Raw genomic sequence first — 13,272 nt, 5'->3', positions numbered from 1 at the left:
TATCAGGAGATGTGCAGTTCTGTGCTGGCAACATAGACCACTGTGCTCAATTTTGGGATTTGACAAACTAAAGTTTATTCAGTAGGCTTTGGCTAATTTCCTTTGGGAAATCAGCTCAGTGAAATCCATAGATAGTGCCCGATTTTTGACTTTTAAAGGGACAAATTCACAAAATTAACACTTTCCAAACCTCCTCATAACCAGGAACATATATAGGCATACACTTACATACCTACACGGCTTAGAAATCGCTGGTATATGTGTGACCTAACCATTCCAAACTAAGGCAAAATTTAGGTCTTGACCAGAAGTCTGAACACAACTCATCTCTTACATAAAATATTGATTCCATAGGTATGACTCTAATTAATCAATCAGTATTAAACCCAATTCTTTACAGCACATTTAGGGAAAGGTGAGCTATCAGAGGTATAATTTGGGAAGGAACAGAAGAAAATACTGTTTAAAATCATTAAAAAGTTCTGGTGGGTTTACTTTTTTAAAAGATGTGAGCTATGTTAATGTTATGTGGGCACTGATATTTCCATTTATGACCATACTTTATCTAACTGAAAATGCTTTAAAAATATAGCCTGGAGGTATAATTTATTTTTTTAAAGATTTATTTATTTATTTATTTTAGAGCAAGAAAATGAGAGAGAGAGAGAGAGAGAGAGAGAGAGAGAGAGAAGGGGCAGAGGAAGAGGAAGAAAGAATCCCAAGCCGGCTCCCTGCTGCACCTGGAGCCTGCCCTGAGATCATAACCTGAGCTGAAATCAAGAGTCCTAGGCTCAACTGACTAAGCCACCCAGGTGCCCCTGTAGTTATCATTTAAAAAGCACCTTCTTAGCTTTTTTTTTTTTTTTTTTAACTTTTCATCTTTCCCTTCCTCAATGAAAGTCAATTAACAAAGTCTTCTTTCCTACCTATTCTTAGGTGTCTGGAACCCTACAAAAGCCACTGAAGCACTCTTTCCAGCTGATGGAATATCTCTAGGGTCTCCTTCAAACTTTTTTGCTGCTGTCCTGTATCAAAAGACAATTCTCCATAACTTTCTCCTATTTATGCATGTCTTGGAAGCTGAAACACTGAATGCTTGCTTTTGTTCTTGACTATCTTTTTGAGAATGTTTGCATAGGGAACAGTCTTGAAACACAGAAGTTCTATCTCTGGAGCAAAGAGCACGTTACAGTCCAATATAATAATAAAGATAAGTTCTCCCTCTGCAGCAAAGGGCAGGTTTGCTTGGTGCCATTATTAAAAAAAAATTAGGTTTCCTAAGCTCAAGGAGCTTAGGACACAGACCCATGGTGTATATAGGTGTCAGCTGGCCCTCATCATGTCACCCTGTAGTAAGTGGAGTTTGGGGAACTGATGCAAAAGATGACGATACTCTGGCTACTGCTATTACTATGAGTAATAAGCTACCCTTTGTCTCTGCTTTCTGCCAGCATTCATGAAATTGTGGCAGATCTTTCACATTTCTTGACATTTTCTTCCCCAGTTTCTGGTTTGTAAGTAGATTCTCTACTCCACTCTTATCCTTTAGGTGATGACTCATTGGGTTGGTCTATTTTTCTTTTAATTCAGTTCCTCTCCCCATGTCTGCCTCCTGAGTTGACTTTTTTTGTCTAAGGCTCCTACTTCTCTGGGAAAAAAGAGGATCTGATTAAATGATAAGTGACAATGAATTAAAGACAGAGGGATAAAAAGGATGAAAGAGAAAGTGTGAATACAAGGGAAAGTGTAGGTTATACACGGAGTATGGGTCCAGGAGAATCCATACAACAGCTGCGTCTTCAAGTCTATCCCCGTTAGAGACATCCTTTTAAAGACATATTGAGTCTGGGGGCTGGAGGGACTCCATTACTGGGTGAGGGGCCTTGCTGATCTGACAGTTTGACTCTCCTTTTCATTTCTTAGTGTTCCCTACTAAAAATATTACTTCTTTATATTTTTTTCCAACCTTTTTTTAAAAATTTTAATTCATTCATGAGAGACATAGAGAGAGAAAGAGAGGCAGAGACACAGGCAGAGGGAGAAGCAGGCTCCATGCAGGGAGCCCGACGTGGGACTGGATCCCTGGACTCCAGGATCACGTCCTGGGCTGTAGGCAGTGCTAAACTGCTGAGCCACCCGGGCTGCCCTTTTACCAACCTTCTAACAATAAAACCAGTAGGCTCATATTCAGATAAATACAGTTCTGGATTTTAAAAATCAGGAATTTTTACTTGCTTATTATCTCTTATTTCAGAGTGTTCCAGAGGAATGAGCAGTGGCCCCCTGCAACATGCATCCTGCGAATCAGTAGAAACTTACTATAAATGCAAATTTCCAGGTCATATACCCCATAGATTCTGATTTAGTAGAGTTGATTTTTCCATTTCTGTTGAGCTTTTTGGGTCAATTTGCTAAACTTTGTCTACAGAATATGAGAAACTGGAAACTGCCCCTTGAGTCTCAAAGAGATAGTTCAACCCCAAATACATTGATAAGTCACTGACAAATGTTAGTTGATGGCAGTGATTTGCCCTGGCAGACATTCAACTGCCAGGTGTGTTTTGATAGTTAATTTTTGGCCCATGAAATCGAAAGATTCATATTAGTACGAAAAAAAAAAAAAAAACTACTTGGTTTAAACATTTTGGGATATATTTGGAATGATTCCTTCTTCTTCTTTTTTTTTTTTTTTGATTTTTTTTTTTTGATTCCTTCTTCTAATGATATGTATATTATTAGCAATGGCCATATACAGAAAGATATCTAAGTGAATGAAGAAATAGGAATCTTTAGTTTATAAACACTTTTGGTAAAATACTGTTATCCTAAAAGTATCTTATTTGAATATGTTAATATGAAAACTTATGAAAGACTAATAAGGAGGCATTTTTGAAAAGTACAGACTATTTCATTCGTTGTTATTGGAATCATCAGATATAAGATGTTAGTGAAAAATATCTTACATCAGTGTTTGAGGTGCATTTAGAGAGGGTGTAAGGTAGGTAGTTCTGCAGGTTTCTCTTATTATTCTAACTTCCTAATAATGATGCTCCTGGAAAAAATCTTTATTAATTTTCTCAATATTTTTCTGACTAAATAGAATTGAATAACCCAAGTAATAAAACTGTCACAGCAACAGCTCTTCTCTTTGAGTACAGACCAGCATATTTAATTTCCATCAGGTTTGACTGGGAGTTTCACACTTAAACTTAATCAGCATATACTCCAGGTGAAACCCATGAGAACAAAGGAAATGCCATGTGCCTACAGTGCTCTAGAGATAAAGATACCACAGTTTAGAATGCCGCGGACTACAGTGATATTGGAAATGTTTCCATTTGCACATCAAACTGAATTATTCTGGGATTACTTGGGACAACTGATGTAACATAAAACAATGTGATCAATATTCCAACATGTACACACTTTCACTGTCAATAGGGGGTCTTTATCAATAAGAGCACCTCTCAAAACACAGCAACATCAATTCAGACAGTATATTTCAGATGTTCATCTTTCCTCTACAGTTATGTTGATAAAAGGTTCCAGGACTTACAGTTTACGACAACTTTTACTTTTTTCACGTCTGGGAATGACACATCATTTTCCGCACTGCATTCATATTCTCCGGCCTGGTCCCTTGTAATTCCATAGATGTCCAAATATTGTCCATTTTCAAATGGTTTTGCTACAAGAAAGAAAAGTATGTTTAATGGTAGCCGCCTGAGGCTTCATTCAAATAAAATAACAATCTCATGTCTTCCTATTAGGTACTGCTGACAAAACAATCCCAAATGAAACTGGGGAATTATTAAACCCTTTGTTCTCCTATGTTCAGAGGAAAAGTCAGAGAAAAAAGCAGAAACTGAACAAGGGATACTATAACAACCGTTTCCCCAGAACAGGATATACATGTGTTCTTTTTAATTGATTGTGGTCTCCTAACCTCGTCACACATCAAATAGAGCTCTGCACATTTCTGTAATTGAGTTCAACAACCTTCTCGCAGTATAGATGAGACTCACTAATATGGCTTGGTACATATTGACTTTTATACAGTGTAAGCTAGCAAGTTGACACTTAACCTAACTAAATGTTGCTTTTCTTTTGGGAAAATCTCATGCTCATTCTCAAGGTTTCAAGCCAGATGGCTTGATAAGAGGATAGAGCTACATGAAACCGTTGCTGCATTTCAGCTCCCAAAGTTATTAATTTTTTAAGAGAGGCACACTGTATTTACTATATATAACTGATCCAGTAAGCTTCTGGAAAAAAATATCGTTCTCAGACTAAAAGTTAAGTGGTTATAAAAATGAAATTGTCCTTAGTTTTTAATATTCCAGGGAAAATATTCTTTTTTTGACCAAAAAAAAATAGCACTAGAGTAAAAACATAAAGACATAATCACAGATGAAAAAAAATAGTTGCAAATGAACAAAATTTTTTAAAAAAAGATTCTTTTCTGAATAGAATTTTTACTTATTTGAAAGCAGAGACTCCTCAGGCAGGAAGGATCCTGATCATCAGAGCTATGGAGACAGAATGGGCCTATGTGACTTTCCAGGGGTAGTGGCTCTTCTCCCTCCTTAACCAAGTCTTGAAAAATCACATTTCAATGCATACCAAAGAGAACTGGAAAATGACACAATGATTCCATTAAATGGCATATTTTGAAAAGTCAACCTTATTTTTGTTTTCATCTTACTCTCTTGCCAAACCTACTGTAATGCTGTAGAAGTTAGAAAGCTCGTAAGAGGATTTCATTGCCTATGAATAAAGCAAAATGAAATTTAGTTTCAGTGCTCCCAATCTAAAATCTTTGTCAGTTAGCAACAAAAAAATATTTTTCCTGTGGGCTCTCTTGTCTGGGCCGATGCTAGTCACCACACTGTTTGCCCTCAGGTAGCTTTGACTTCATTAATTGATACCCGAAGTGTTTAGAATATAGATGACTATGCCATTTCTCCATTTGACTAGCTGCTCCTGAATTGTGGACAAGGAAGTTATACTTCCAAGATGACAGGCGGCTGAGACACTATTTAAGGTATACAGAGGTGAGCTTACAAAAGCAGCAATTGTCCTTAAATTCAGATTCTTAAAATATGATTTTATAACCATTTCCTTTGCTCAACCGAATACTCTTATCTGACTCCTGATACTAATATAATATTGATTTTCTACTGTTTCCTTCTTTTTATCTTATTTTCACCCTTATAATGAAGATTATCTAGGCTTACTAGTGTCTGTAAAAACTAGTGAAATATAGGGAGGACAAAATCCTTCTTCACATCCAAGAATTCTTTTTTTTTTTTTTAAAGATTTATTTATTTATTTTTATTTATGATAGACACAGAGAGAGAGAGAGAGAGAGAGAGAGAGAGAGAGAGAGAGGCAGAGACACAGGAGGAGGGAGAAGCAGGCTCCATGCCGGGAGCCCGACGTGGGACTCGATCCCGGGACTCCAGGATCGCGCCCTGGGCCAAAGGCAGGCGCCAAACCGCTGAGCCACCCAGGGATCCCCACATCCAAGAATTCTTAAAGTGTAACTTGAATTATAAAGTCAGGAGATATCAAATGAAAATTAAAGTATGGGTAAAAGTGATATATCAGGATTAAATCACCCGGTTGAAAAAAATAGTTGAAAATGAAGTAAAAATGGAGTACAAAATGTAGTTAAAAATGAAGTTAGTCATGTGTGAAAGGGTAAAAAAATGGGAAACTTTGTAAAAATAAATTTATTAGGGTCTAATTTATTTTCAGTATTACAATGTTACATGAACATTCCTATTTCATATCTATTGAATGTCCCTGGAGGATGGATATGGAGGTGCGTATATATATGTATATATATATATATATATATATATATATATATATATATACTCATTGCTCTAAAGCAGAATTGAAAGATAGCTTTCAACTTTGAGTTTCTGATAGGGATCACAGGCTGAGATAGATCCTCATAGGCTGCTTTCTCTTTATATGTTCCTCTTTCTGCTGCCCGGATTCTTTATCCTTCAGTTCTCCCTGATAACTTCTTCTCATCTCCCAGGTATGATTAAGCAATATCTGCACAGAGGAACCTTTCTTTATTTCATGACTATTCAGTCTGGTAGCTCCATGTTACATACTTTGAAAAATAAAACCAAAAAGCCTGCACTAATGTTATGTGGCACAGACACATTCACTATTATTTAATTATTACCAACTTAAAAAATACTCGTCTTTCTGTTATACTATAGATATTGTGATATAGGGATGCCTGGGTGGCTCAGTCAGTTGAGCTTTAGACTCTTGGTTTCAGCTCAGGTCATGACCTCAGAGTTCTGAGATCAAGTCTGGTGCTAGATTTCATGCTCAACAGGGAGTCTGCTTGAGAGTCTCCCCCTCTCCTCCTGCCCCTCTCCCAGCTTATGTGTCCATGATCTCTTTCCTAAATAAATAAATACATCTTTAAAAAATTTTGTGATAATAAAGGCTACATCTTATTTCATGTTTAATATGGGCTCTATGCACATTTGTTGACTCTATCATTAAAGAAAAATAACGCGATAGAAAGTCCAGAAAATATGACATTTCATTAGAGATTAGCTTTCTTCTTCAAACAATTATTACCCATGACATCAATAAATAAAAATAATGTTTATTTTTTATTGATTCCTTATTATGTGTAAGGTACCATGATAAATGCTTTTTGTTTTTTTTTTTAATTTGTTTCTTTATTTTAGAGAGAGTATAAATAGGAGGAGAGGCAGAAGAAGAGAGAGACTCTTAAGCAGACTCCCCACTGAGTGCGGAGCCTGATGCGGGACTCAATCTCACATCCCTGGGATCATGACCGGAGCCAAAATCAAGAGTTGAACACGTAAGTGACTGAGTCACCCAGGTGTACAATAAGTGCTCCAATAAGTGCTTTTCATTACGAATTCATCAGTTAACCTTAGGTAAATGCATCAGGTATTCCATTATATAGAATAAGACTCTATATGGTTAAAGCAGTTAGATATTTTGTTAATGGACCCAGTGACAGATATGAAAGTCAGAATTCCAAAACTTACATGCCTGATTTATATGCCATTGAAATGCTGTATTAGTTTTCTCATTTGAATATGGTAATAATGAAAATGTTTATTCACTGTAAGAACTAAATTAGACCATATATATGTAATCCTTGCTTTTACAACTATAAATCACTATATGGATAGTAATTGAATATCTGAATTCTTAGGTTTCCATAGATGCCATAACAAATGACCATAAATTTGCTGGTTTAAAATCATACAAATTTACCAGCTTATATTTCTGTAAGTCAGAAGTCCAGAACAGGTCCATGGTAACTGGAATAAAGTGTCCTCCAAAGATATTCATGTCCAAATATTTGGAGTCTGTGACTTTCATGGAAAACAGGACTTTGCAAATGTCTAAAGTACCTTGTGATAGACGATAACGGAGAGCTCAGTCTAATCATAAGTTTTTAAGTGTAGCGTGTGGAAGAGTGGGTCAGTAAGATGTGAGGAAGATGGAGAAAGTGGAACACAAGCCAAGGAAAGCTGTGTCCTCTGGAAACTGGGAATGGCCTTCAGCTGACAGCAAAAAATTGATTCTCCTCCAGAGCTTAAAAAAAGAACACAGCCTGTCAATACTTTCCTTTTAATCCAGTGAGACCAGTATCAGATTTCTGAACTCTAGAAGTATAAAGCAGAAGTGTTTTAAGCTACTAACTTTGTAGTGATTTGTCACAGAAACAATATAGAACTCAAACAGGGCCTCCTTGAACTAAAATCAAAGTGTCAGCAGCACAGGATTCTTTTCTGGAGGCTCATTTGCTCATTCAGGTCATTGGGAGAATTAAGTTTCTTGCTGCTATGATACTGAGAACCTCATTTCCTTGGTGGAAGGCCATTCCTAGCTTCTAGCAGTTCCCCTCATTCCTTGACTCATAGCTCCTTCTTTCATCTTCCAAGCCAGTATATGGTAGGTTAAGTCCTTTCCCACTTTGAATCTTCAGGGCTTCTTCTCCAGGTGCATCTCTCTGAAAGATCCTCTTCACCTTTAAGGACTCATGTGATTCATTTGGGCCTAATGCAAGATAATCTTCTCATATTTAGTTCTTAATTTTAATCACATCTACAAAATCTCTTTATCATGTGAGGTAACATAGTCACAGCTTCCAGGGATTGGGATGTGGACATCTCTGGGGGCCATTATTCCGCCCACTAGATTTGTTCATTAAACTTGCAGTTACTTCACACATATGCGTTGTGATTTGCCTATAATTTTCAAAGACAGCAGGAAAAGAAAATGTGTGGTCGAATTGATAAAGTTGCTGAGTTCATTAATACCTCTGAAAAATATGAGTGAAGCTCAGAAAAATAAATTTAATTAAGACGTTATTTTGGAAGCAAATGCTTTTCAGGAGAATGTACTACAAACCTAGCAGGTGATTTGAAGAAGTGTTGTTAGAGCACAGAAGTGAGAGCAATGAGAGGAAGGTGTATGGGCAGATAAAATTGTAGAAGCCACCTACTGAAATGATTGCAACAGAGGTTTCAGAAGCAAACAAAAGCAACCAGTAAATAAAAAGCTCAGCATTTTGATTGGTTTTGTTACCCATATATAATAGTCCACCAGACATTAATGAAGGAAAGTTCTTAAGTCAGCTCACAATCATTTCCTTCCTGCCTGCCTGGCTTCTTTCCTTCCATTCAAATGACATTAATTGAGCCAAGATCACTGACCAGGGAACAAAACGGTTTCCATTTCAAAGAGCCAATAGTTTACAATGGAAACAAAAGTATAGGCAGGCAATTTCAGTAAAGTGTTAAGTATATTTGAAGTAAATATAGATACTATTATGCTGTCATAATTGTGCTGGTATAACTTCAAGAAAAAAAAAAAAAAAGAAAAGTTTGGTCAGGCCAGAGCATTCATGTCATGGAAGACCTTGTATGCCTCTGAAGAACTATGTTTTCCCCTTAACTTAAAGAATAATTACAGTGCTAGAAGTCGAAGGATCTAACATATTGAATATTGAATATTTTAAATATTGAATATTTTAAAATTTTATATTTTAAAGAGAACCCTGGAATTCTGCTCCCAGTTACATTTTGGGAATAAAGATCAAACCTACCTCCTTGCCATAAGCTAAGAGAAACGGATAAACTATATAAAACAACTCGTTTCAGACATTGGACAACAGGCAGCACAAGACTGTGACCCCTGAAGCAAGCAAGGTGAGCCCTACAATTGATCTCTGTAACTTACTCTCCAGAGGCAATTTTCGCCTCCCTGAGCCCAATGATATTGTTGAGTTGAGCAAAGAAAGACTGGAATTCTGATATGTCACATATAGTCGTGCAGAGTTTGAAACAGAAGAAACACCGTGACAAAAAAAATACCACGGATATATATACAGGTGTTTCCTTATCTGCAGATTAGGCTGTATACGCATAGGGAGAAATCCCAAAGTGTCAAGAAAAGAATAATTGGAGAATTTGTAAGGTGAACAATCCCTAGAGTTTGAACAAGCTGAGATGACATTTGATCTCTGACCAGAATGGGCAGGCCTCTGTAATTATTCAGTGGGGACTCCAGAGGGCTTATGTCTTAGTAAGGACAAAAAACAACAACAACAAAAAACAAAACAAAAACTGGGGTAAAGAGCCTTCTAGATCTGCTCTTTAAAGCTTAAAAACAAGGTTCAATGGGCCAAAATTATCTATAAGTTATAACAGGTTCATGTAAGAAAAAGTCCAACACTTTTTAAAGGAATGAAACACACCCTAGACAACCCACAGGCTAATGACACAATGTTCAGTATCCAGTTAAAAAAAATGACTATATATTCAAATAGTCAGGAAACTGTGAACAATAACTAGGAGAAAAATCAGTCAATAGAAAGAGATCTAGAAATGATAGAAATGATAGGTCAGACAAAAAGTTTTAAATTGCCTTCATTATAACTATGTTCAAGTATTTAAGGTAAAATGTGGATATAATGAGTAAAAGAATGGAAAATAGAAAAAAAAAATCCAATGAAGGTTCTTGACATAGAAACACAAAATATCTCAGGTGAAATACTAATTGGCTGAAATTAACAGCAGAGTAGACACTGAAGAAAAAACTATTATACTTGAAAGCAAGAGTATTTAGCATATATCCAAACTGAAGTAAAGAGCGAAAAAATATTAATAATCAATTAAATAGAAATTTCAGTGTCATATGGAACAATATAAAAATTTCTTATATATGGATATTGGGACCCTGTGAAGTGGGTAGAAAAAAATATTTGAAGAAACGAAGGCTGAATTTTTTCCAAATTTGATGTGTACAATAAAATGGCAAATCCAAAAAGTCAAAAATCTTCAAGCCGGATAAACATAAATAAAATTACTCAAAAGCACATAATAACCAAGTTTCTGAAAATCAGAGAAGGGAAGAAAATCCAAAAAGCAGCCAGAGACAAAATACACACTATGTGTGAAGAAAGAGAAATAAGTATTTTTCAGACTTTTTATCTGAAACTATATAATCCAGCTGACAACAGTACAACATCAGAATAAAAGTCTAAAATCAGTCCTGTAAGCTTCAACCTTAAGAAGCTAGAAAAATAATAAGACCTAAAGTGAATAGAGTTGTGAAAACAATAAAGAGTGAAAATCAGCAAAGTTAAAAATGGACAATCAATAGAGAGAATCAATGATACCAAAAGCCAGTCTTTCAAAAGATTACTGAAAGGGATAAAACTTAGCCATACTGATAAAGAATAAAAAGAAGGACCACACAAATTACCACTATCAGAGATAAAAAAGAGAACGTTACTACAGTCATAAAAGCAACTGAATGGCTACTAAGTAAATATTAAGAAGAAAAACTACCATTTAACTCAAGAATTTCGATGAAATGGGCAAATTCCTTGAAATACATGAATCTTCAAACTGATTTAGAAGAAAAGGAAAATCTGAATAGTCAATATATATTCAATTAAAAGAAACTAATTTTATAATTTAAAAAATTATGAACAAGGAACTTCAGGATCATGTATATTAAGATTTTAATTTTTTTCTGAAAATGAAGGAGGAGGAAATTTCCCCAATTTATTTTATGAGGCTATCATTATCCTTAATATCGAACTAAAGAGAAAACAGACACCTCATAAACAGACACCATTTTGACAAATATTTGGTAAACGAATCTAGTGATATTTAAAATAATACACCATGACCAAGTGTGGTTTATCCCAGGTTTGAAAGGCTAGTTGTATAACTAAGAAAAAAAAATGTAATTCACTGTATTACAAACAACAACAAAAATATATGAGAGTCTCTGGATGCAGATAGCACATTGAAAAAATTCTATCTTCATTCCAGAAAATAAAAAAGTTTCAGAAAACTCAGAATTGAATGCTACTTTCTCAATCTGACAAAAACTTTTATGAGAACACTACATCTGACTTCATATTTAATGACGTAAGGGTAAAAAGTTTCCCATCTAAGATGAAGGTCAAGGCAAGACTGTCCACTCTGACCCATATCACACATCTTATCCATAAAGTAACTTAGCAATCGCTACTGACCTAAATGAGAATCATGAAACCTTAAACATTCTAGAAGAAAATAGAATCTTTAGGACCTTGAATTGGCCTAAGAGTTCTCAGATATGACAACAAGAACACAAGTCATACGAGAAGATATTGATAAACTGGAATTCATCAAAAGTAAATAATGTTTGCTGTGCAAAAAGCACCATTAATTAATGGCAAGCCAAATAATCAGTGAAAACTGTGTAAATAACAGAGGACTTGTATCCAAAATATATAGGAAGGTCTCAAAACTCAGTAAAAGCATAGAACTTAATAAAGAAATGAGCAAAAAAAATCTAAATACACTTTATTAAATGAAAATACTTAGATAGTAAATAGGCACGTCAAAAGATAACATGAACATGATTAGTCATTAAGAATATGAGAGGAAAAAAATCAAAGTGAGATTCTGGTGTGTATATATTAGAATGGCTAAAACAAACAAAACTGATTAGTGCTAGCAGGAATCAGAGCATCTACAGCTCTCCAACATCGCTGGTGGGAGTGAAAGACGGTACGGTCCTTTTGGAAAATAGTTTACCAGTTGTTCATAAAATTAAACATGCATTTACCATGTGACCTAGTAATCTCACTCCTAGAAAAATGCACACCAAAGCCTGTATATGAATGTTTATATTATTATCTTAAGATTTTGTTTATTTATTTGAGAGAGAGAGAGAGAGCATGCATGAGTGGGGAGGCAGAGAATCTCAAGCTGACTCCGGGCCGAGCGCAGGGCCTGACGCAGGGCTCGATCTTACAACCCATGAGATCATGACTTGAGCCGAAACCAAGAGTCTGACACTTAACCAGTGGAACTACCCAGGCATCCCTGTTTACATTAGTTTTATTAACAATTATTAAAAAGTGGAAATAACCCAAATGTCACTTTAGTGAATCAGTAAACTATGGTGAATTCATATAATGCAATACCATTTGCCAATACAATTATTCATATATACATAACTCGGCTGGGTCTCAAATACATTTTACTGAGTGAAAGACGCTACACTCAGAAAGCTACATGCATGGTCTCGTGTACGAGACATTCCAGAATCAGCAGAACTGCAGAGGTCAAGAATAGATCAGTTTTTGCCAGGGCCTGGGGGATGAGAGGCTGGTTGACCACAGAAGGGCAGCCTGAGGGGCTTTCTTGGAGAGATGGAACGGTTCTGTATCTTGGCTACGGGTATGGATACATGAGGACGCATTTACCAAAACCCATAAAATTTTATACTACAAGAAGTGATTATTTACTTTATGTAAATTTAAAGACAAAAGCATATTGACATACTGCTAGACATCCACTAAAATGGACAAATTAAAAGGATTTGGGTAACGGTTGGAGCATGTCGCGCAGCTCTCTCTTAAGAAGGCACATCAAAATCCCTCTTTTCCGGTGCTTAGAGTCCTACAGGGAAGGAGAGAAATTGAGGAGTATTCTAATTTGGTTCTTGGTTAATCACATTTTAGAAGTTCCACAGAGGTGATGTGAATTACACCTCATTTTGCTATCTGTTGCCTTAGGATTTCAGCTGAAGGTTCCATTTTAGCATCTTATTATATTAGCTTTGTGACCTAGGGCTTTCTGTGAGTAATATCCTCTCTACTCTAAGGTCTGGCCAGAGAATAGAACTTTGACTTCTTTGGTGTTTAATTATTATTACAAGTTCACATGCAGAAATAGTATT

The 13,272-nt window shown here is 35.8% G+C and overlaps 1 protein-coding gene across 1 annotated transcript in view; it reads right to left on the bottom strand.

Moving 5' to 3' along the window:
- NEGR1 (neuronal growth regulator 1) overlaps nt 1-13,272 on the bottom strand; it is an 809,911-nt gene that overhangs the window by 266,915 nt on the left and 529,724 nt on the right. Inside the window, exon 4 of the mRNA XM_026018093.2 lies at nt 3,557-3,688. Within this exon, the coding sequence (XP_025873878.1) occupies nt 3,557-3,688 (132 nt within the window). The remainder of the gene's footprint in view (nt 1-3,556; nt 3,689-13,272) is intronic.

The sequence above is a fragment of the Vulpes vulpes genome, chromosome 3 (genome assembly GCF_048418805.1).
Source record: "Vulpes vulpes isolate BD-2025 chromosome 3, VulVul3, whole genome shotgun sequence".
In the NCBI taxonomy this organism is placed as follows: Eukaryota; Metazoa; Chordata; class Mammalia; order Carnivora; family Canidae; genus Vulpes; species Vulpes vulpes.
The sequence above is the reverse complement of the archived record's forward strand: the minus strand, read 5'-3'. Positions and strand labels throughout refer to the sequence as shown.